Here is a 24828-nt window from a genome sequence, read left to right as displayed (position 1 = left end):
AAACAGTCGTATTATTTTTTAATTATAAGGCCATATTCTCTTCTATGTTATTTTTTATTGCTTGCTTCAGTGTTATTCTGAGAAAACGAAGTAGCAAATAGTAGGAGTTTGAGCCATTATCATATTTGAAGGAATTGATCACTCATTCTCTTCAATTTTTTAATTCAAATATTCAGGAAAAAGTAGTCCCAAATATCTTGGACCAAACAGTTTCCTCTGTAGTAGCTAAAAGCTGAAGGAAACAATGGGCATAGTTATTCTAGGTCTTGGGAAGGCACATTCATGGTAAGTGGAGGCAGAAGGTAAATACTAGAATTATATGGTTAACAATAAAAAATTTAGGCTTGAATCTTAGGTCTATATTTCTTACCTTTCAATAAATAATTTCTCTTCTCTGCTCTCCAATATCCTTCAAAGGAGAAGGTCAGAGTCAAGAATGGAGGAGGAGATTATTCCCAACAATTGGAGAGGTAAGGTATTACCAAGCAATCAAGATGGAGAAACTCCAGAACCTTAAAAAGCAACACTTTCCTAAAATTTTCTGCCTTTGCTATTTTACCTACCATTAAATTCTCTAAACTTTGTCACCTAAACAACTGTTATAGCTAAAAGTTTCCAGGAACTTGTTAGCTTTTTACTTACTTTGTGATTTTTCTATTAATTCTTAAACTGAATTTATATATCTATCTATATGCATACAGATGATAGATTAGATAGATAGATAGATAGATGAGTGCCATTTAGATAATCACTATTTTGAGCCTATTCAGGGTCTTTCCCAAGCCCAATGTCTAGGAAAGACAGCACAAGCACATGATGATTTGATTATAGAAAATATCTTTACTACTGTGTAGGTGGTCAGCTACATGGCATGGTGAATAGCTTGCTAGACTTTGAATTGGGAAGTTCTAAGTTCAAATCTGATCTCAGACACTAAATATGTGACCATGCATATGCAATATTTAGTAATTTGTTTGCCTAAGTTTTCTTTTTTTATAAAATGAACTAGAGGATGAAATGGAAAATGTTACAGTTTCTTTGACGAGAAAAAGCCAAATATAGACACAATACATATAAAAATACATGTAAATACATGTAGAAATAAATTTCATATTCCTTTTAAAACGTTGATCTCCAAATTCACTCCCTCTCCTCCACCATCATTGAGAAGACAAGCAATCTCACATTAGTTATGCATGTGTAGTCATGCAAAACAAATTGACATATTAGTCAGATTGAAAAAGAAAACAAATTTGGACTAAAACACAAGAAAAATAATGATAGTGAAATAAAACTAGACTTTGGTCTGTATTAAGACTCCAACAGTTCTTTTTTGGGGATGAAAAGCATTATGTTGAACACTGGATTTCTAAAAATAACTCTCACTTGCCTTTGATCATCATACAAATTTTCTGTTAATATATACAATATTCCCATGGTTCTGTTTATAAATTTGTAACAATTCATGTAAGGAATAGGTCTGAAACAAATTCAAAAAATGAAAGATGGGTACAGAGTCAACATGGAGGAGAGAAGCCAGGAATTTCCGTAAGCTTTCTGAGATTTCCTTCAGGAAAAATAATAATAAAAATCAAGCCTCTAAATAGATTCTGAATTCATTAAAATAGATACAGAACCCATTAAAGAACAGAAGTATGGGGCAGAAGTATGACCAGGACAGGAAGTAAGCCACTTGTATTCTCAATGCTTATGGAACAGACTAGACAGCCCAGTGATTAAGGCACAGGCATTCTCCACACAAAATGGCATCTATGATCCCATTGAGAAAAGGGACTTTGTGGTACTCAATGAGAAAATTCTGTGAGAGAACCTTTTACCTATACAAGAAGCTTGGGGCAGGTTACTCAGCTTACCCAGAATAAATAAGAAAAGTGAGAGAAAAACCAGGACTATAGAAAGTTATCTAACGCATAAGGATAGACAAAAAAAAATCATCTCCAAAGAAGATGGCAAAAAAAGTACGACACATGAATCTGCAGAGAATATGAACTGAATTCAAACCCAAAAAGACATCAAAAAACTTAATAAAAATCAAGTGAAAATGGGAAAAATACAAGAGGAATCAACGTTTTTCAAAAAGCATGATACTGACTGAAAAAAACAAATCTTTTAAAAATACATCAAAAAAAACCAAAAACAAATGAAAAAAACAGCTCCTTTTTTTAGTTTTTACAAGGCTCTAGGGTTAAGTGACTTATCTAAGGTCACACAGGTAGGCAATTCTTATGTGTCAGAGTGCTCTATCCACTGCACCTCCTAGTTACCCCTGAAAGCAGCTCTTTTAAAAAATAAAATTGATCAATTGGAAAAGAATATTCCAAAGCTAACTGAAGCAAATAATTCCTTTTAAACTAGCAATAGTCATGTGGAGGTTAATGATGCTATGAGGCATTAAGAATCAATTTTGCATAATTAAAAATGAAAACGTAAAATAAAATGTAAAATGATTCATTGGGAAAATACTCACCTAGAAAATAAATTGAGGAGAGATAATGTAAAATTACTGAATTTCCTAAAAGCTATGATCAAAACAAAAAAATCTGGACAATATCTTTCAAAAAATTCTCAGGGAAGACTGTTCTGATATACTAGAACCATAGTGGAAAATAGCCATTGAAAGAATTGACCATTATCTTCTAAAAGAGATCCTAAAATAAACATGGCAAGGATAAAATTCTGTAGGGAGCCATCAAGAAGGAATTAAAATAGCAAGGAGACTCAGGTAGAACAACACAGGAATTGGCAGCATCAATATTAAATAATTGAAAGACCTGGAATATATTTCAGAGAGTAAAGGTGTTTAGATTACAACCAAAAATCACCTACACAGCAAAACTGAACATAATCCCTCAGTGGAAAAGATGAGCATTTATATTTGATCTTCAAACAGGAGACTCAAGATAAATAAAAAAGATAAACAGGGAAAAGAAAAAGACTATGATTAAATATGATTAAACTGGCTATATCCCTACCTGTGAGGATGGGCCTATTCAGGGTCTATCATAACCATTGAGAATTTTAACTCTATTGAAGAGAATATACAGAAGATGTGATCATAAGTTGATTTTGCTGGGATAATTAAAAATATTTATGATAATAGAAAGGATTGAGTGTAAGGGGAAGAAGGAGGAGCCAGAATGGGGTAAATTACATCACATGAATAGGTGCAAAGAACATATTACAGGAGAATGTAATAAGGGAACAGCTAAAATTATTTGAATCTTATTTGCATTGGATTTGACTTAAAGAAGTTGTGTTTCAAAATTCATGTAACAAGAAGGAGTTGCAACTGCTCACATTAGTTCTCCATCACACTTGAATACCTCTTAAGAGGGATATGGTGATGGCTGGTTATGAACATTTGGAAGAGCTTTCTGACATATTTGGACAACCAAAAACCAGCCCTGAGCAGATGGGAAGCCCAAGTCTCAGGAAAGAGGAGTTTTCTCTTGCCAATTTTCAACACATCACAACTGCAACATGTGGAATATATTTGCTAACCTCTTCAAGTGGCTCTTTGGCAAAAAAGGAAATGTGAATTCTAATGGTTGGTCTGGATGCTGCAGGAAAAAAACCATATTTTTTAGAAACTGAAGCTGGGTAAAATTGTAGCCACTATTCCCACTATAGGTTTCAATGTAGAAACTGTAGAATACAAAAACATTAACCTCATGGTATAGGATGTCGGTGGCCAGGACAAGATCCAACCCATATGGCGCCATTACTTCCAGAACACAAAAGGACTGATTTTTGTGGTTGACTGTAATGACAGAGAACAAGGGAATGAAGTCTGAGAAGAACTGATGAGATGTTGGCAGAGGATGAGCTTAGAGATGCCGTCTTATCAGTGTTTGCTAGCAAACATGACCTTCCCAATGCCAAGAATGCAGCTGAAATCACAGATAAACTTGGACTGCACTCACTTCTACACAGAAACTGGTACATCCAAGCCACCTGTGCCACTAGTGGGGATGGACGTTATGAAGGACTGGACTGATTATCCAATCAGCTCCAAAGCCAGAAATGAAGCAACAAAAGTTCCTCCTTCCCCCTTTCCTTCTCTCCCTCTACTTTCCTCCTATTCTCCTTTTGCTTTACTCTCGTCTGGCAAACTGTTCTACTTTGTGGTATTGAGTGCCAGAAGCTGTTTTTTGCTTACCCCTTTTCACAGTATGTATCGCACCATGCAGTAAATGTAGCAGATATAAGCCTGAAAAATGTTTCATATTTATTGTAAATAGTTTTTGTTTCCATTTGGGCAGTTTCTGGCACTCCTATGCACTTTTACTCAGTTTTATTTGTTTGTTTTTTGTAAAAAAAATCAACTCACCATTTAATATTGGGAAGGAAGTTTAAGCACCTTGACACTTGGGTTGCTGAAGGTTAACAAGCAAGAAACAAAGTCAAATGCTACTCCTACTGGCTTGTGAGACCTGTGTTGAGATCCATTTTGGTGGTTGGTTTTTAACCTGAATTCAGTGTATTTTTTAAATAGTAAAATCCCCAAAATTAAAAAAAGACAAGTAAAACATTTGACCACACAAAACAGAGCAATGTGCTTAGTATAGGTTTTCCAGTAACAACTTGAATACCAGACCATTGTCATTATCTGCAGTTTCAATTTTGAAACTTGGGAAATGATAAAAAATCACTGCATAGTTAAAAGAGAGATCCATGTAATGCTATGTCTTTGAACCTTTATGCATTTCATGGAGTTTGTACTTGAATTTGTGCTCACATGAATACTTATTAGGAAAAAAAGGCTTTGAGATTGTGGTTCAGAGTAGGCTTCACATTGAGAGCATTAGATCTTCAATCATAAACCGTTTATAACTAGACTTTGTCCCCCCTTGCAGTTCAAGTCAGGCTGTGATTAGTTCTCCATCACACTTGAATAACTCTTAAGAAGGATACAGTGATGGTTGGTTATAAACATTTGGAAGAGCTTTCTGGCATATTTGGATACCAACAACAAAAACAGTCTTTTAATTTTGGTCAAGTGTGTAGTGCTTCTGTTTGAAACCTCTCCACAGTAACCACAGCCTACGTGAGCCCCAAACCTTGGTTGGAGAGACTTCAAAAACAGTCAAGAACACTAGGTATTTATCTAAGGTGTCTAGGTTTTGAAAGAAAATTAATTGAGCATGAGAGCTTGGGGAGTCATTTCATTCTAGAAATATTCAGTCGAGTTTTGGAACAATTCCCCCATCTGTATATGTGTGAAATGTCCTTTACTACCCCTCATTACTACAAGGGTCAGATTTGCCATGTGAAAAAAAAATCTTTAAATTTTTTTTGTATTTTGATAATCACTGAAGAAATTGGAGCTGTTAAAGTTTATCTCAGGAAAAACTTTGGTGTTGTGGAAACTTTTACTGCTTTCAATGCAGAATTAGTAATCGACTGTTTTGTATACTTGTTTTCAGTTTTCATTTCATTCATTTCAACAAACAAGGACTACAATTAAAGCTATTAGAATAAAATCTCTGAACTTTTTTAAAAGAGAAAAAAATTCTTCTAACAGGCATTAGGAGAGGGAAAGAGGGAAGGGAAGGAGGGATTGACAGGAGTCAAGGAAGAAGGGTAAAAGTAACAGGAAAAAGAGAAGAAAAGGGGAGGGGACTGATAGAATTGTGGCAGGAGGGAGGTGGGATTTAGAAACAAAAAAACATTGAGAAAGGATAGGATAAAAGGAGAAAAAGTACATATGGAAGGGAAATTAGATGAAGGGTAATAAAGAGCTAGTGATTATAACTGTGAACTAACTCATAAAAAAGGAAGCAGATTACAGAGTGGATTAAATACCAGAATTCTATATGTTATTTATGAGAAACACATTTGAAGCAGAGAGACATATATAGAGTAAAATTAAAAGAATGAAGAATATCCTATGTTTCAAAGGAAGTGAAAAACCAAGGATAGCAAAAGCAAAAATTTCATTAAAAAGAATAATGAAGGAATCTAAAACTTCCTAAAAGGTACCATAGACAATGAAGTAATATCAATACTAAACAATATATTCAAGTGGTATGATATCCAAAGAGTTAGAGAAAAAAGTCTATGAACTAAAAGAAGACATATACTGACTGTGGACCTCAATTTCTCTCCCTCTCTCAGAACTGCATGAATCTAAAAATCATAATAGCAGAAAAGGAAGTTAAGGAGATGAATAGAATTTTACAAAATTAAAGATGTTATACTGCTTGGAAAAACTCACAGGAAATACAAAGGAATATACCATTTTACCTGTGGTACATGGTACCTAAACAATAATTGACCTTGTGTTAGGGTGTATAAACCACACTATTACATGTAGAAAGGGAAATAATAAATACATCATTATCAGATAATGATGAAATAAAAATTACATGTAATAAAAGGCCATGGAAAGATAGACAAAAATTTATTTGGAAACTAGATTAATCTTAAAGAATGAGTGGATCAAACAACATACCAGAGAAACAATTCCTAATTTCAACCAAGAAGATAGATTTACGAGATTTATGAGACATGTCATAATCTTTGTGATACATTCAAAGCAATCATGAGAGGAAATGTTAAATCTCTCAATGTGTAAAATCAATCAAATAGATAAAGAGATCACTGAATTTCACTTGCAATTAAAAAAAACAAGAAAAAGAACAAATTAAAAGTCCCCAATTAAATACCAAATTAGAAATCCTGAAAAATCAAAAGAGAGATTAATAAAAATTGAAAATAAGCAAGCTATTGAACTAATAAATAAAACAGTGCTGGTTTTATGGGGGGAAACCCAGTAAATTAAGACAAACAGTGAAACTGAACTGTGTACCTCACTGTAACACATAAGTGAACATGCTTTTAGTTCTAAAAATTATGAAAAAATGAACTTATCAGGAGTGGAATAGTTATTTTCCTCTGCAAATATAATAAATGTATTCCAAAGTATCATATAAATTTAATATTCCATAAAGATAAATATATATATAATATATATAAATTTAAATGATTTAAATAATTAAATAATTAAATGATAATACATTTAAATAAATTGTTGTACTATCAGTCATACCATAGAGTAATTCATTCTTTTTTTTCATATTTGTATAAAATGCTGCTTGCTTTGGCAGCACATATACTAAAATTGGGACAATACAGAGAAGATTAGCATGGTCCCTGCACAAAGATGACATGCAAATTCATGAAGCATTCCATATTTTTACACACACACTCAGTTAACTTAAAAAAATCTAGCCTCTCAAGTATTAAAAGGGGGAAAGGGAGGGGCAGATGGAGACAGGGAGGGGGAGAAAAGGGGGAACTAGCAGAAGGAAGTGAAGGGAAAGGGGATAAAGGGAAAGGGGAGAGAAGGGGAGAGGGGAGGATATAGGAGGGCAAACACACGGAAGAGGGTGGTATTCAGAAACAAAATATTGGGGACTATGGATAAAAGGGGGAAAAGAGGAAGAATACAAACAGAGGGAAGAGAGCATGGAGGGTAATAAAGAGTTAGTAATTATAACTTTGAATGTGAATGTGATGAACTCTCCCTTAAAAGGTAAGTGAATAGCAGAATGGATTAAAAAACAGAATCCTACAATATGCTGCTTACAAGAAACTAACTTGAAGCAGAGAGATACATATAGAGCAAAGGTAAAAAAATTGGAGAAAAATATATTTTGCTTCACCTGAAGTGAAAAAAGCAGGGGTAGCAACCGTTGTCTCAGACAAAACAGCTGCAAAAATAGATAGCATTAAAAGAGATAAGGAAGAAAACTATATCCTCCTAAAACTTACCATAAACATATTTGTATAAAACGTAATTTTCTCATTGAAGGCTATGTCTTCTGAGTTTGATAACTTGTGAAGAGACCCAGAATGAGATAATAGAAGGAAAATCTTTCCATTATTTCCTCGAACATTTTACACTTTATGGAATGATCATATTTTTAAGAAAAAAGAAATCTGAGAAAAAACTGACATAATAAATGAGATAACTTTTAAAAAACTGAAGATAGTTAACTTTGTCCTTCATTTAAACTCCATAGTTCCTTTTTGGAAGATGGAAGACATGTACCAACACAAGTCTTTTATAAGTGTATTTGATTATTGTACTACTGAAATGAATTGTCCATCATGGGTGATCATATTGTTACTAGTGTGTATAATGTTCCTATAGTTCTGCTCATTTCACTCAGCAACAGTTCATAATCAGCTTTTGCTCAAATCCCAACCCTCATGATTTCTTTGAGAAAAATAGTGTTCCATGACATACATATACCACATATACCATAATTTGACATCCTCTCAATTTCTAATTCTTTGACATTATGAAAAGAGCTGCTATAAGTAATTTTGTACAGGAAGAATTATTGCTCATTTTCATTATCTTTGTAGGATATGGATCCAGTAGTTACACTGCAGGATCAAATGGTTTGCAAAGTTTTATTACCCTTTAGGTTTAAGTCCAAATTGCTCTCCAGAAAGGTTAGATCAGTTAAACAATGCAGTAATGTCCCAAACTTTCCACATTTCCTTCAACATTGACCATTTCCTTTCTAATCATATTGGCCAATCTGAGAGGTGTGAAGTGATACCTAAGAGATGCTTTAATTTTCATTTCTCTAATAAATATTGATTTAGATCAATTATCCATATGACTATAAATAGCTTTGATTTCTTTGTCTGCTAATTATCTTTCCATATCCTTTGACCATTTATCTTTTGGGGCATGACTTGTTTTTAAAAAAAATGATTTAGTACTCTCTCTCTCTCTCTCTCTCTCTCTCTCTCTCTACATATATATATATATATATATATATACATATATATATGTATATATATATGTATATATATATATTAGGAATGTCTTTTGGGGCAACTAGGTGGCAGAGTAGATAGAGCACCTACCCTGGATTCAGAAAGGATCTGAGGGGACTCAGGAGTACCCGACTTCAGACACTTAATGCTTGCTTAGCTGCGTTGCTTTCTGCAAGTCACTAACTCTCATTTTCTTTAAAAATAATAAAAAAAAATAAATCTTTGATCATGAACTGCTACCCTTTTCATAGATCTGACAGATATACTATTTATCCTTCTCCTATTTGGCTTATATTATTATCTTTTGTTCCTCAATCCTGAACTCTTTTTGACTTTATCTTCATTTAGGGTGTGAGATGTTTGTCTATCTTGAGTTTCTGCCCTACGATCTTCCAGTTTTTCCAGTAGTTTTTATTGGAATGACTTTTTATCCCAGAAGCTGCAATCTTTGTGTTTATCAAACAGCAGATTACTATAGTCATTAACTCCTGGGCCTTTTTTTCTACTGACCCACCACTTAGCCAGTACCAAACAGTTTTGATGACTGATACTTAATAATATAATTTTGGATCTGGTGTGCTTGAGCCACCTTCCATTGCATTTTTTTTATTAATTACCTTAATATTCTTGAAATTTTGTTCCTCCACATGAACTTAGTTACTATTTTTTCTAGCTCACTAAGTGATTTTTTTCAGAAGTTTAGTATGGCACTAAGAAGTAATTTAATTTAGGTAGAATTATAATTTTTCTTGCACGAGTTCAGTCTATCCATGAGCAATTGGTATTATTCTAATTATTTAGAATTGATTTAATTTTGTGAAAACTTTATCATAATGTTTCTGAGCCTTCCATGACAATACACTCAAAAATATTTTATGTCGTCTGAAATTATTGTAAATGGGATTTCTCTTTCAAGCTCTTGCTGCTGGGACTTGTTAGTAATATATAGAAACTCCTAGGATTAATTTAGTTTTATTTTTTATTCTGTAACTTTCCTAAAGTTTCCAAGTTTATTTTCAGAATAATTCTTTAGAAATAACGTCAGTCAATTTACATGTCTGAAATCATAGAAGACAGGCTTTTATATAATTGACAATCGCTTTTTTTCCTCTGTCCCCCAAGTAACAATACTGTTTAGGAATCATTCTTACTTTTAACATTCACTAAGTTATCTAAATACCTACCTGGAAGAATAGAAGAGTGATTATAGGAAAATGCACTATAAAATATACTCTTTTAAATGAATATGATATGTAATAATAATAGTATTATTATTACAAAATGCAGATAGTAGATTGAGAAAGGTAATATTCAGAAAAAAAAAGATTTCCATTGTGAATCAGTGGAAATGAAGAGAGGGAATGACAAAAGGTTCCTAAATTTGAAGAAGATGCACTATGCCCATACTAATAAGTAGGGAGGTTCAGGAGAGAGAGAGAGGTAACTTGGAACAGTGACAGGTGGGAGTTAAGATGGACTGCAGTGATGCTACTTGGTGCATTTGGTTATCTAATAAGTCAGTTACCAATTAAAAAGAAAAAAATGCTATTCTGTTTAATATCACATCTCTCCTTAATATTATTTGCCAGAATATGAATTTTTATATTACTTTAGAATTCCATTTGGTATCTTAAATTTTGGTGCAAAAAGGAAGCCGCTGTGAGAAAATCAGTATTTTAAAGTATTTTTTAAAACTATGTGCCAGATTCAAATCAATATTAGTCAAGCTAAGAAAGGTATTCCCTTCAGTTTACTTACTAAAATGGAATACAACCTACAAATAAAACACTTAACATTTATGACACATATGAGCGAGATGGATTAAAAATTGTTCTTAAAAAATAAACTGCAGGGGCAGCTAGGTGGCACAGTGGGCAGAGTATCGGCCCTGGAGTCAAGAATACCTGAGTTCAAATCCAGCCTCAGACACTTAATAATTACCTAGCTGTGTGGCCTTGGGCAAGTAACTTAACCCCATTTCCTTGTAAAAACCTAAAAAAATAAAATAAACTGCAGACTGTTAAAAATCACTTAAAATTTAGCTAAAAAAACAAAATTGAAAGAGGGAATTAAAATAACTGAGCTATCATGCACATTAAAGAAACTTGTCACTAGATAATGTTGAAGTGATTGTGAGAAGACAAAGGAGATAATACATTGCTTTAAATATATCAATTGGCATCAGCATTCCAAATGTAATTGAAAATTTTATTGTGAAAATGAAAAAAATACTTTCTCTTTCTCACCCCCCCTCCTCTCTATTTCTCATTCTCCCACTTTCTAGCACATGATTGTTAAGAACTTTGTAATACTAGAAAAATAGAAAACATAATCGGAACTAAAATGTCTTTTTTTTCCATTTTGTCGTCATTTAAGTAATAACAAATTGTTCAATTTCAATTTTGCTAGATAAAGTGGAAATGTCAGGCAATTGCTTTATTTTTTTAAATAATCTCTTGATGACCTGTTATTTGAATTCATTTGCAGCATGGGAAATGTTGAATGAAAGAAGGGAAAACCCATTTTAATATGTCAAACACTACTTCATGACATAATTCACTTAGGAAGTAGTTTTCTCAGTGCAGCAATGACATCCTTATTTCTGAGGCTGTATATCAGGGGGTTAAACACAGGGGTCACAGTGGTATAGAAAAGAGAAAACACTTTGACTGATTCTTCTGAACTACTAGATTTTGGTTGAAAATACACAATACTTCCAGAACCATAGAATAAGCCCACAACCATGAGGTGGGAGAAACAGGTAGAAAAGGCTTTGGATCTCCCTGAGGATGAAGGCAATTTAAGGACAGTGGTTAAGATTTTTGCATAAGATGCAAGTATCAACAGAAAGGGAGTTAGGATGAAAAACAAAGCAACAACCTGCACAGAGACCTCTATCTTATATGTGTCCCCACAGGCCAGTTTGAATAAAGGTGGTGCATCACAGAAAATGTGATTGATTTTGTTAGGACCACAGAAGTTCAGAGAGAAAATCTGATAGGTCTGCTCTATCAGCACTGGTACACCAGTCATCCAGGAAGCCACAACCAGCTGGACACATACTTTGTGATTCATGATGAGAGGATAGTATAGGGGCTTACAAATGGCCACATAACGGTCATAAGCCATCACAGCCAGAAGCAAGCACTCTGCCACTCCCAGAATAAAAAAGAAGCAGGTCTGTACAGCACAGGCTAGAAATGAAATAGTTCTCTGCTGGGTCCAGAGATCTGCCAACATTCTGGGAAGAATGACTGATGTGTAACAGATTTCCAAGAAAGAAAAGTTTCCAAGGAAAAAATACATTGGGGTTTGGAGACCTGGGTCAATCTTGATTAAGAAAATAAGAAGGCCATTTCCTATCAGTATACTTAGATAGATGCTTAAGAAAATTGCAAAAAGAATCCCTTGGAGTTTGGGAAGATCAGAAAATCCCAGCAGAATGAATTGCCCCACAACTGTGCCATTGTCCTGTGCCATTGTGTCCTTCTTTGGCCTGTGAAAGTAAATTCAAAACCAAAGAATCAATTTTCTTCTCTTATCCTCAGTTTCTCTCTTAAGAAAGAGAGAGTTTAAGTGATCTGACAGATTCCTTCTTGGTTTTAATATATTATTAAGCATATGTTTTTGTCTCCCTCCCCAACAGTTTGCTTTATATCCTTTAAGACTTTATTCTTTTGAGCAAAATCCAAAATAATTCAGTGATTATAAATTTCTTCCTATCTGTCAAGAACCATGAATATTTAGATAGGAATGAGACAGAGGAAAATATTAACAAAATCTATAACAATAATATTTAATTTTATCAAGGGTAATGGGGATACTGTACTGTCATGTAACTAATATTTGGGATTTTTAGTAGAAATGTCCAAACAATAGGAATTATAAAATTTAGAACCGCTATGGGATTTCAAAATGTGTATTATCCCAACTAGGGTATCCCTTATTGTTTTGTACATTTTGGTCTATATACATTCACTCTTTCTGTGTTTCTCTATCTCTGCCTCTCTCTGTCTTTCTGTTTCTCTTTATATATATATATTATATGTATATGTATATTTATATGTGTGTTTAAACAAAATATAATGCAAGCATTTATATAATATATATAATGAATATATACATTCATATACACATAGATACAAAGTATACACAAACTCATATACACATATGAATGCATACATACAAACATATATATCTGGATGGGGTTTATCGTGCGTGTGTATTTTTTTCCTTTCTAGAAAACTTTTTACAATTATCTCAGCATGTCAGAACCCAAACATTTTTGTTCAAAGTTCATCATATTTCTTCTCATTACTCTCAGTAAAGTTTACCAGTCATCCCAACTGTGTATATTTATTCCTCTTCTTTACATACCCTATTAAAGAATCGTCACCAGATTTTTGATACTTACTTCATGTCATTTGTATAACCTGAGTGTTCCTTTACATATATGCAAGGTGCACCTCCAAACATGTTCTGCTTACCTTAAAGGCAGGTATAATTCTTTACACAATAGTTTCTCGACTAACATTTGTCCTCAAAAGATTTGCTCAATAAAATTTGTTAGGTGAAGTACATTTCCTTTATGATCTGACTTCACGAATATGTGTTCACTTAAAATATTTACCTTACAAAGAAAGGTTGAACATTCTAAATTTAGAGATTTATTCAGTAGTGGTAAAAAAAAATCTCATTTTAATATATTTTCATTGATCAAGCTGTAGTCTCTTTTCATATTTTCATATGGAATCTTGATTAACTCATCCCCCCTTGCAACATCCACCTGACATCTCAGGCAAGGTGGTAAATTTTAATACCCCTTATATTTAAATTTAAGTATTAACTGAAACATAGTGCAAACATAAATATTCCCTCTAGGAGGAGGATAATGAGGAGAATACCAGCTTCTAAGCATGGTTGGTTCCAAGAGGACTGAGACCACTGAGTGAGATACTGAGAGAACTTGCTAAATAAAAAAATGAATCTTCTATTGTTCATTTAAAAATATTCTGAACTAAATACAATATCTCTTTAGCTAGTTTGGATTGCTCAATGTGGGAACATTTAACAATGGAAGAAATATTGGCTCTGGATTCATAAGATGGTTCAAATGCCAACATTTCATCTTATTAATATGGTGAAATTTACAAGTAACTAACAAATTTTGATTCTCTCTTTTTTTCTCATCTAATCTGAGGGGTGACTTCTGAGATGCTTTTATTTAGAGGATCTTTGAGTTGACATCAACAAATATTCCAGTGTCATCCCTGTCTTTATGCATTTAGTTCACACTCTTTAAACTGTGTCAATGAGGAAAAAGTCAATACATATATGTGTTGGAATAAGTTGACTGATCTTGGATTCCAATTTTGAGTCATTCATGCAGAAATTGTGCAGCCAGGGTTAAAAGATTAATTTTGTTTTCTTCCACTTGCTTTTTTGTGCCGTTTAAATGTCTCAAAGATTAACAACAGTGAGAATATTTCAGTGAATGTCTAAGTATATTTTTAAATTCTAAAATAACATCAATATTCCAGATAGCACCAGCATTGTTATCATTAATATTAGTGTCATTATCATCATTAGATAGTTTCGAAGAGATCCTCTAACTCAAATAATAATTCTGATATTCTTTTATGATTATATATTATTTTATGACTATAGAAAATGGTTCCTTGTGAAAAAGCTTTTAGGAGTATAATTGCATGTATTGGATTTTTTTCCCTAATCCTTGTCTCCCTGCTGATGGTAGTGGTTCTTGTACTTCATTTTGAAACCGACCAATATGACATCCCTATGCTAAAGTCAAGTTACAGTGTGTCTGACTCTGACTAATATATGAATTCAAGATATTCAACCACAGGTTGAACATAAATAGTCTAAAGGGGCACCTGTGGTGAGTACTCTAAATTTATGCATCTCTCATTTCCTTTGAATTGCTTCCATGGTTCCTTGCTCATTGAGCACAGCACCAACTCTGATGAGCACATGCCATTCTGGATGTTCCTGTATTAAGGTCTCCCTGGGGAGACACTCAAGATGTAATGCACACAGTTAAAGCTTTTCAAATATATTGTGGAATATAAGTAAATGTCACCTAAAATGTAAAAAGTCACCTAAATGTCCATCATCTATGATTTTACTAATCATATCAAGAAAATAATAGCTATTAAGCTCTCATTATTATTATTATTATTATTATTATTATTATTATTATTATTATTATTATTATTATGTCTCTTCTTAATGAAATCAAATTTTTTCTTTGTAAGTGACACTTTAATTTTGAATTTTCAATAACTATTTTTCTAAGAATATTTCACACATTTCCCCCAGATATCAAAGTTTATGATCTTCTCTATTTTCAAAACAGAGATAGCATTTGATTTTCTAAAGTACTTATTCTCTTTTTTAAAAAAAAAATAAATATTTTATTTTCCAACTACATGCAATGGTAGTTTTTAACCAATCATTTTTGCAAGGTTTTAAGTTTTACACTTTTCCTCCCTCCCTCCTTTCCCTCCCTCTCTCCCAACTGGGGAAAGCAATCTGATAAAGGCTCTTTATTTATAACCACGCTAAATATGGATCGATATTGAATATGTGAGAGAAGAATCAGATGCAAATGGAAGAAAGGAAACATTAGAGAGAGGAAAAAATGACAAAATAATAAAAATATTTTTTTTTAATTTGAAAATAATATGCTTTGATCTTCATTTAAACCCCACAGTTCCTTCTCTGGGATTTGGATGGTATTTTTCAATCACAAATCATTTAATACATCTTTGATTATTAGTACATAATTAATCTTAATGTCTCCAAGGTCATTCCAAAATAATTGCATTTACATATTAATCATTTAAGATTGTTCTTTTGCCTAACCTTGGTATATAATCAGGTTACATCTTTTAGCTCTAATAAATCACCAAGAACTCTAAAATTTAAGCTTCTATACTCCTGCGTATAGTGACTATCAGTCTACTAATGGCCAATTTTTCCCATCGTGTTCAAAGACAAGTCTCTATGCCCAAGAATAAAGACAAAAGATCATTTTATAATTGAAGTAATATTTTAATTTTCTGTCATCATAAAGCATCATTAAGCACTATTTTTATTTCTTATAAATCCAGTATGGTCTTTCCAACTGGATATTTCATATATACACATACATATATGTTTATATGTATATATATATAAAACATTGATATATACTTATATCCATATATGTCTCAACTTACTATATGTTGGTCAAATTGAGTCAAAACCAGGAGCTATTCATTGAAGTACTAGGTTGAAATTGCAACTTAGTTATTTCTAATTTAGAGTTCTTATAGAAATGCAGCAACATTATTCCCACTTTCCAACAAGAGCTTTGTAAATCTCTGATCAAATTCTTACTCCCCAGGAATTCCAGGAACATTATCAAATTAAATCATTCGTTGAAATAGAAGCATTAAATAAATGAATAAAATACCTAAGCATAAAATATTGGGGTTTCTTTTTGGGGCCAGGGAGGTAATTGAGATTATTAATGGAGAAAGAGAAAAAGAAGGGACATAGTAGAACACATCACGACAAGTAACATTTTCATACTTCCTTAAGATTTTTAAAATAATCATATCATTTATTTTCAATTAGCTATAATTCTGTCAGTAATATAAAATGCAATAATGTAATTAATATTATAAGTAATATAAAGCATAATGGCTTCATTGTATACATGAGGAAAAGAGTTAATTTACTTGTTAAGTTTTGCATATAGTATAAGATCTAGACACAGCTTTTTAACATAGTTTCAACTGAAAAAACAAAACAAAACAAAAGACTGGCACTTCTGCTGTTGTTCATTTACTTCAGTCACATCTGATCTTCATAACCCCATTTAGTATTATTTTGGCCAGAGACTGAAGTAGTTTGTTGTTTTGTTCTCTAATGTATTTTACAGTTTAGACAAACTGAAGTAAACACTGTAAAGTGACTTACCCAGGATAACACTGTAGATGGCTGAGCTCTGATGTTAGATCACTAAACTGGGTCTTCTTGACTTCAGTCTCAGAAAGTATTCTACTCCTACCTATAAAATATCTATTGTCTCGGCAATTTTATAAACATTAAATAAATAATATATACAGACCAATTCAGTGTAATTTGAGTAAAATTAAAAAAATACATAGGAAAAATATTACTTATATATGCCTATAATAATTTATAAAATTCTGATTTTGCATACATCCATATGGATGGCAAAAATAAAGAATATTAATGCATACACCAAAGTAGTTAGTACTTCAAATAATATAAAAAATTCAAATAATCAGACGTCATCCAAAAAAAATCACTTGTAATAAAAAATAAAGATGAATACCTCTCTGTCTTCACCTCATACCTAGAAAAATGTCCATGTGACATGTTTAGGAATACTTAATTGTGGAGTTTTAGCAATAAAATAAGTAGAAATGAATCCTAAAGGTGAAGCTGTTTGTTAATCAAGTATTTTCCCAAGGCTATTGACCTGGATATATGATTACTAAGGTAATTACTGAATAACAGTCAATGACAGAAAAAAATGATCCAACATATCCCAAATTATTCACAACATCTGTGACTAAAAATAAGAGATACAACAAAAAGTGGAAAGACAATAGATAATATTCAGAGAGTGACTAAACAAACACTCTTCTTTTGAAGATTTCGACTCAATAGTGTTATAGAAGTATAAATGAGTAGGAGAAAATAAACAGATTTGGCAAGATTGCTTTAAAAGGCAACAAAGTGAAAGAAAACAAAGAAAGAAAAAAAAAGAATGGTAATATACACAATTTCTGCCATAGTGTTAATTGAGAGTATAAAAGTAGAAAGAGACAGTTGGGCACAGATTAATTATACTAAAAATTCTTGGTCCTGGAGAATAGAAGCCTATTGTCTTTCTTGAAGAGTGAAGGTTAAAGGGATTAGAGGTTTCAAATATTGCATTAGTAATTATGTGTGATTGCCTTGATGCTTGCCAATATTCTTTGTTATTAGGGTAATTAAAGGGAGTATTTTGAGAAATGACTGTATTAAAGAGGGGGAAAATGGTAGTGAAAAAATAAGCAGCAATCAAACTAACTATGTGACTTTATTAACCCACTACTGTGTATACTTATGAAGTCTCTTGTACTACCCTACACACTTTTGAAATGTCAGGGATATTTTGTAAACAGAAACTGTTATATCCTGGGTAATCTCATTCCTAAATCTCTATCATGGAGTGAGATCATAAAATCAAATCTTTCAGAAAGATCATAGATAAGTAATCCCTCAGATTCCCTTCAGATCAAAAAACTTGAAGTTTAAACAGCAAAAGATATCACGCTTACCTTTCTTAAATGAAACTAAATCATATTCAGATCCTTCCTTCTTCGATTAGTTTACTCAAAAGAGTAGAGGTATATAATAGCCTACATGCAACAGGGTCTTTAATATTTGCAAAACTTTGTACATTTACTATAACATAAGTAATTCAGGAATTGTGATTTTTGGAGATAAAGAGACTGAGCATCAATTAGACTCAATTACTTCACCCTAAATTCCAAAACTCTTTGTTTCTAAAGTCAGGATTTGAAACTGGGGTTCTCATAACTTCAAGTACAACATTTTCCACAAGACTGGGAATTTTATCTATTAATAATTACAATATTACATCCAAAAAAACCCTACATAAAGAAACTAACTCCATTCTAAAAATTATACTTTACTCAAAGTTATTTAAATCTTCTTTTTAGAAAAAAAAATGATTCCTGCCCTTTTCAGTTCTCTTGGGATCATTCCTCTCCCATAACAAGTATTATTCTTTAATGAGAGTGAAAGTCTTCAGGCTCAAAGTCCAATCATCTAAACAACCTTTAATGAGGCATGCTTGTATAGGGGATAAATCCTTAGTCATGAGTCCAAGGGATTATAATGACTTCTTAGAAATGGTATTGTCTATGGTATTGAGTTATTAAAAAGTCAGTTCTCTTTTCCTCGTTTGTAAAATCATTGTGCTATAGTGAGAAAAGTAGGCAGTGAGAAGTGGCTTTCAGTCATTTTCATGGTTATAATTGAAATTATTCAATTTTTCATTCATTTTTTTACTATTCAAACACTGGGAGAAATGTAGTTTCTAGTATCTTGGACCAAAATTCTCCTCTGGAGTTTCCTGCTCCTAAAAGAAATATTTGGCATCATTATTGAAGATCTTTGGACACACGTGCATACCTAGTGTGTGAAAGAATAGGGAAACTTCAAGGACCACATGATTATGAAGGAGAAGATATAGGCTTGAATCTCAGGTCTACTATTTATTTTCAGCATGCGTGTTTTCAGTAATATATTTCTTTCCTAGATCTCCCAATTAGTTTTCTGATTCCTAGATTTCTCAACATACAGAAACAATTTTATTAATTCTATTTCTTTTGTGTAAGACATAGTGTTTCATGGGGAGCTCAACACCAATCCTAACTTACGTCTTGTCCCTATATTCCAATTCCTGTGAAACAAAGAGTGAGGTTAAAGACTGAAATTCAATTTACTTGTAAGTCCAGAAATCATCCTCCTGTTGTTATTTATTATCTTTGAGAATGAAGGATGAATAACATGAACCTTCTTCCTAGAGTCGTGGTAAATTATGGGTTTCATTTCAATCAGTGTCTGAGATACCAAGAGACTAAATATGGTGCTATTCATCAGAATCTCAAGGACTTTTTGTTTATTCCTATATGCTAGATATTGTATATGTATCATACAGGGATACTGCATGTCAATATAGTGAATATATCAGCAAAAGTGGATGTTGTATTTTCATACCTAGACATGCCCATATTAAAAATAGGGAAAATAAATATATATTAAAACCAAATATAGGGTAGCTAGGTGGCGTAGTGGATAAAGCACCGGCCTTGGAGTCAGGAGTACCTGGGTTCAAATCCGGTCTCAGACACTTAGTAATTACCTAGCTGTGTGGCCTTGGGCAAGCCACTTAACCCCATTTGCCTTGCAAAAACTAAAAAAAACAAAAACAAAAAACAAATATAGTAAACTTTGCATAATGTGCTATATGTTTATGAGTGAGCATATATATATAATGTTATAGGCATATATAGAATAAATATTCATATGTTAACAAATATTTGCATATGTATAAATACAACTGTGTGCCACAAACACATGTATATATACTCAAAACGTAAATATATTTCACTGAATAAGATTATAAACAAAATATTACACACAATATAATTTTGACTCTAAATATAGATTACATTACATAGTAGAACTTATCCATTTTTATGCGTGTGTGTTTTCATATGTGTGTTTATGCATATAACACATATAAACATGTGTTGTATCTGTATAAATATACGCAATTATAGAAAATGTGTGTGTTTTTATGAACACATAAAGATGAATGACAATGGTTTTCATTTATTTGAAGGTCTGACATATGAGAGGAGGGTCATGGATATATTTGATTTGACCACAGAGGACATTATTTATGAGGAAATGTTTAGAATTAAAAAGAAATAATTTTAAACTTTATATTAAGAAGAAATCTCATAACAGAAAGTACTATTCATAAGGAAAATTAATTAATGGATCATCTTAAGTTTTACTTGACTTTGGACTCCACTGTGACAACTAATGGAGCAATTTTTAGAAAGGCATTTGTAAAAAAATGAATTTTCATCACCCATGGAGGAGTTTTTTACTAGTACAAATTGTAGTAAATATTCATTAAGGTAGCCTATAAATTTAATATTTGATAAAGATTAAGAAATCATTATGAGGGGGTGGCTAGGTAGCACAGTGGATAGAGCACCAGCCCTGGAGTCAAGAGTACCTGAATTCAAATGTGACCTCAGACATTTAATAATTACCTAGCTGTGTGCCTTGTGCAAGCCACTTTACCCCATTTTTCCTGCCAAAACCTAAAAAAAGAAAGAAATCATTATGCTATTGATTATAACCATAAAGACATTCATTCTTCCTTCTTTACATTCATATAAAATGACATCATTTGATGACTTGTCTTCTTAGTTTTAAAGTATTTCAAGAGACTAAAAATGAATTAATAGGAGAAAACATTTTCACTTGTTCAAAATAATTTAAAACATGTAGGAAGAGAGTAATTTTAAATGAAAAGTTAGTGATTTAAACTGAAAAAACATAATTTGTTTAATAATCAAAAGACTTCCTAGCAATATGGTAAAAGTATATGAAATTTTGAAAAGCTTTAAAGTTTATTCATTTTGATAAGCAAAGTAATCTTTCCATTCTCTCTACCTTTCTCTATATCTCTTCTTTTCAAAATTTCTCTAATTCTGTCATTCTTTGTTTCTGTCTACATGTCCTGAGCCTTTCCCAAAACAACTTTGAATGACACCTTTAGACATAACCTAAAGTTGATTGAAACCACCAAGAAAAATGAAAAACCTTTTCAGCAAGATATCTCGGAAGAACTTTAGGATAATTTCTTTGGCATGGATGTGGCCCAGTACAGGTAGGAGATCTGGGAAGCCAGGGAGAGATTTTTACTCACAGTGTGGCACACTGGATGGATCTACCAACAGTGAGGGTTCCAACTCCAGATCACAGAGCAAGGATTCCAGGCCAACTTGGTAAGCTGAAAAGGCTTTGGGCCCCCCTTAGGACTTGGAGCATACCTGGAACACCAGAAATGCTGCAACAGAAAGTCAGGAACCAGAATCCCACTCACCAGGAAAGATAAATGGGACTATACCCCCTAAAATACAGAACAGTGCTCAACTGACAAAATGACCAGAAAAGCAAAACAAAGCAAACAAAACAAATAAACTGTTTGACTATTTGAAAAAAAAAAAAACTGCTCGGAAAACTGGAAAATAATATGGGACAAAGAACACATGGACCCACATCTCACACTCTGTACCATAATAAGGTGAAAATGGGTACAGGATTTAGATATAAAGGGTGACACCAGAGACCAATTAACTGATCAAGAAATACTGTTATCTGTCAAATCTAAGGAGAGTGGAGAAAATTATGACTGAACAAGAAATAGAGAAGAACATAAATTGAGAAATGGATGATTTTAAATACATTAAATTGAAAAGGTTCCCCCCACTAAGAAAACCAATGCAGCCAAGGTTAGAAGGAAAACAGACAGCTAGGAAGCAATTTTGAAACCTGAGCTTTCTGATAAAGGTCTCATTTCTAAAATATATAGAGAATTGAAACAAATTTATAAAATTACATTTCATTCTCCAATTGATAAATGGTCAATGGATATGAACATGCTGTTTTCAGATAAAGAAATTAAAGCTAATTAAATCCATATGAAAGAATTTTTCAAAACATTATTGATTAGAAAAATGCAATTTAGGGTTGAATAGATGGGGAAGTGGATAGAACACTGGCCCTGGAGTCAGGAGTACCTGAGTTCAAATCTCTTTTCAGACAATAATTACCTAGCTGTGTGGCCTTGGGCAAGTCACTTAACTCCACTGTCTTGCAAAAAATATGCAATTTAAAATAACCATGAGCTTATTTTCAGACTAAGATGACAAACAGGAAAATATCAAAGTTGAAGAGTATGTGGGAAAATTGGGATAATCCATTCTTAGTGGAATTGTGAACTGATCCTGCTATTCGGGAGAGAAATCTGTAACTATGCCCAGATTGATCAAACCCATTGATTCAGCAATACCAATACTAGGTCTATATCCCAAAGAAATCATAAAACCTGGGAAAAGACATTCAAAATTATGCCATATCTTTTTTGCAGAGAGAAAGAATTGGAAATTGGAGGGAAACCCATCAAAAGGAGAATAATTAAAGAGATTATGGCATTTGAATGTTATAGAGTACTAATAGTTTTATAAGAAATTATTAGTGATTGGCCTTTAGAGAAACTTGGAAAGCATTACATGAAGTATGCTGAATGCTGTGAACAGAACCAAATGATCATTTATGATGGATGTAGGTACTCTCAGGCGTTTAGGCCTGCATAGTTACTTAGAATATAACTATTGTACACCCACCCTGGGTGGGAGGGATTTCTTTAGTGAGAGGATACATGATCGACTAAGAGTTATAGAGGATAAGATTTTACCATACTTCATAAATATGTTTTGAACTAGATTATAGAAAATTTCTCTAGTTGCCAAATATATTTTCAGAATAATTCCTTAGAAACAATGTTGGTCTGGGGCTGCTAGATGGTTCAGTGGATAAAGCACTGGCCCTGGAGTCAGGAAAACCTGAGTTCAAATCTGACCTCAGACACTTAATAATTGTCTAACTGTGTGATCTTGGGCAAACCATTTAACCCCATTGCCTTAAATTAACAAAGAAAAAAGAAAAAAGAAAAAAGAAATATTGTTAGTCAATGTATATGTCTAGAGAAGATTCATAATTTAAATCAGTGATAAGCCTTTTTTTCTCTATCCTCCAAGTAACAATTCTGTTTAGGAATCATTCTTAATTTTAGCATCCACTTAATTGTTTAAATCCCTGCCTAGAAGAACAGAGGAGTGACTATAAGAAAACGCACTGCAAAATATATTATTTTGAATGAATATGATATACCATTGTAATTATTATTATTATCATTACAAAATGTAGATAAAAAATTGAGAAAGATAATGCTCAGAAAAGAGAGGTTTCAATGACATGTCAGTGGAAAATGAAAAGAGGGAATAAAGAAAGGTGCCTAAATTTGTAAAAAGAATTTCAATGAGGTGAATTATAGTAAGAATAAGTGACAATGATTGGGGGGAAGAAATAACTTGGAACAGTGACTGGTGGGCACTAAGATGGGATGCAGTGATGCTACATCTAGTAGCTGGGTGCCTTTGATTAGCTAATAAGGTGGCCATCTGTTGCTTGAATTTCACTAATCCAGATCCTGGCTCTATAAATTGATGAAAATTGTAAAAAGGAAAATAAGAGAAAAAAGGAAAAATCCTTTATTTTTAATAACACATCTCTCCTTAATACTTATTTGCCAGAATAGGAATTTCAAAGCTACTTTAGTATTCTATTCAATACCTTCAATCTTGGAACAAAAAGGATACTGCTCTGGGAAAGTTGAGAGGACATTTTTAAAAATATTTTTAACTATGTACCAGATTCGAACCAATATTAGTAAAACAAAGAACGTCATGCATATTCCCTCCAGTTTGCTTTCTCATCTTGAAAACAAACTACAAATGAAACACTTATATCTATGATACAGATAAACTTAGATGGACTTAGATTGAATAGGAAGACAGAGCAATAGTCAAGAGGAAAGTGGAGGAGGACCTGAGAAAAGTTCTGATCTTGTGAGTGGATAGATGAGGGTAAAGTTATAAATTGATGCAATTCTCTATATATTTTAGAAATGAAAATTTTATCAGAACCCCTAACTGTGAAAATTGTTTCCCAGCTCTCTGTTTTCCTTCTAATTTTGGCAACATTGATTCTATTAGTGAAAAAATGCTTCTAATATAGTCAAAATCATCTCTTTTTTTGCAATTTGTAATGTATTTTATTTCTTGCTTGGTGGTAAATTTCTCCCCTTTCTGTAGATCTGGTGGATAAGACTATTTCTTGGTCTGTTAATTGTTCTTTGATATTGGTCGTTATGTCTAATCCTGTACTCATTTTTATCTTATTTTAATATAAGATGTGAGATGTGGGTCTATGTCTAGCTTTTACCATATTATTTTCCAGTTTTCTCAACAATTTTTATCAAAAAGTAATTTTTATTCCAGAAGCTGATGTCTATGAGTTTATCAAGCAGTAGATGACTGTAGTCATTCCCTACTGTTTCTTTTGAACCTATCTAATCCATTTATCTATTACTATATTTCTTAAGCAGAACAGGCATTTTTACTGACTGCTGCTTTATAGTAATGTTTTAGATCAGGTAGAGTTAGGCCACCTTCCTGTACACTTTTTTCGTTAGTTCCCTTGATTTTCTTGACCTTTTGTGGCTCCAGATGAATTCTTGCACTATTTTTT

General features: G+C 32.6%; 1 protein-coding gene, 1 non-coding gene and 1 pseudogene across 2 annotated transcripts; 2 read left to right on the top strand and 1 right to left on the bottom strand.

The window, feature by feature from the left end:
* The first annotated feature begins 3501 nt into the window (after positions 1 to 3501).
* Positions 3502 to 4048, top strand: LOC141516866 (ADP-ribosylation factor 1 pseudogene; annotated as a pseudogene).
* Positions 4049 to 7118: 3070 nt separating this feature from the next.
* LOC141519803 (U6 spliceosomal RNA) lies at positions 7119 to 7221 on the top strand. Its single transcript, XR_012477439.1, has one exon. It is a non-coding gene; the product is annotated as a U6 spliceosomal RNA (small nuclear RNA).
* A 4155-nt stretch (positions 7222 to 11376) lies between these two features.
* Positions 11377 to 12300, bottom strand: LOC141516865 (olfactory receptor 10AG1-like). Its single transcript, XM_074227828.1, has one exon. The coding sequence runs from the start codon at positions 12298 to 12300 to the stop codon at positions 11377 to 11379; it is 924 nt and encodes a 307-aa protein (XP_074083929.1).
* Positions 12301 to 24828: the final 12528 nt, after the last annotated feature.

Source organism: Macrotis lagotis, chromosome 3 (genome assembly GCF_037893015.1).
Source record: "Macrotis lagotis isolate mMagLag1 chromosome 3, bilby.v1.9.chrom.fasta, whole genome shotgun sequence".
Taxonomy (NCBI): domain Eukaryota; kingdom Metazoa; phylum Chordata; class Mammalia; order Peramelemorphia; family Peramelidae; genus Macrotis; species Macrotis lagotis.
The sequence above is the reverse complement of the archived record's forward strand: the minus strand, read 5'-3'. Positions and strand labels throughout refer to the sequence as shown.

Coding starts and splice junctions, on each gene's coding strand:
- LOC141516865 (XM_074227828.1), bottom strand. CDS start 12,300: ATGGCACAGGACAATGGCACAGTTGTGGGGCAATTCATTCTGCTGGGA.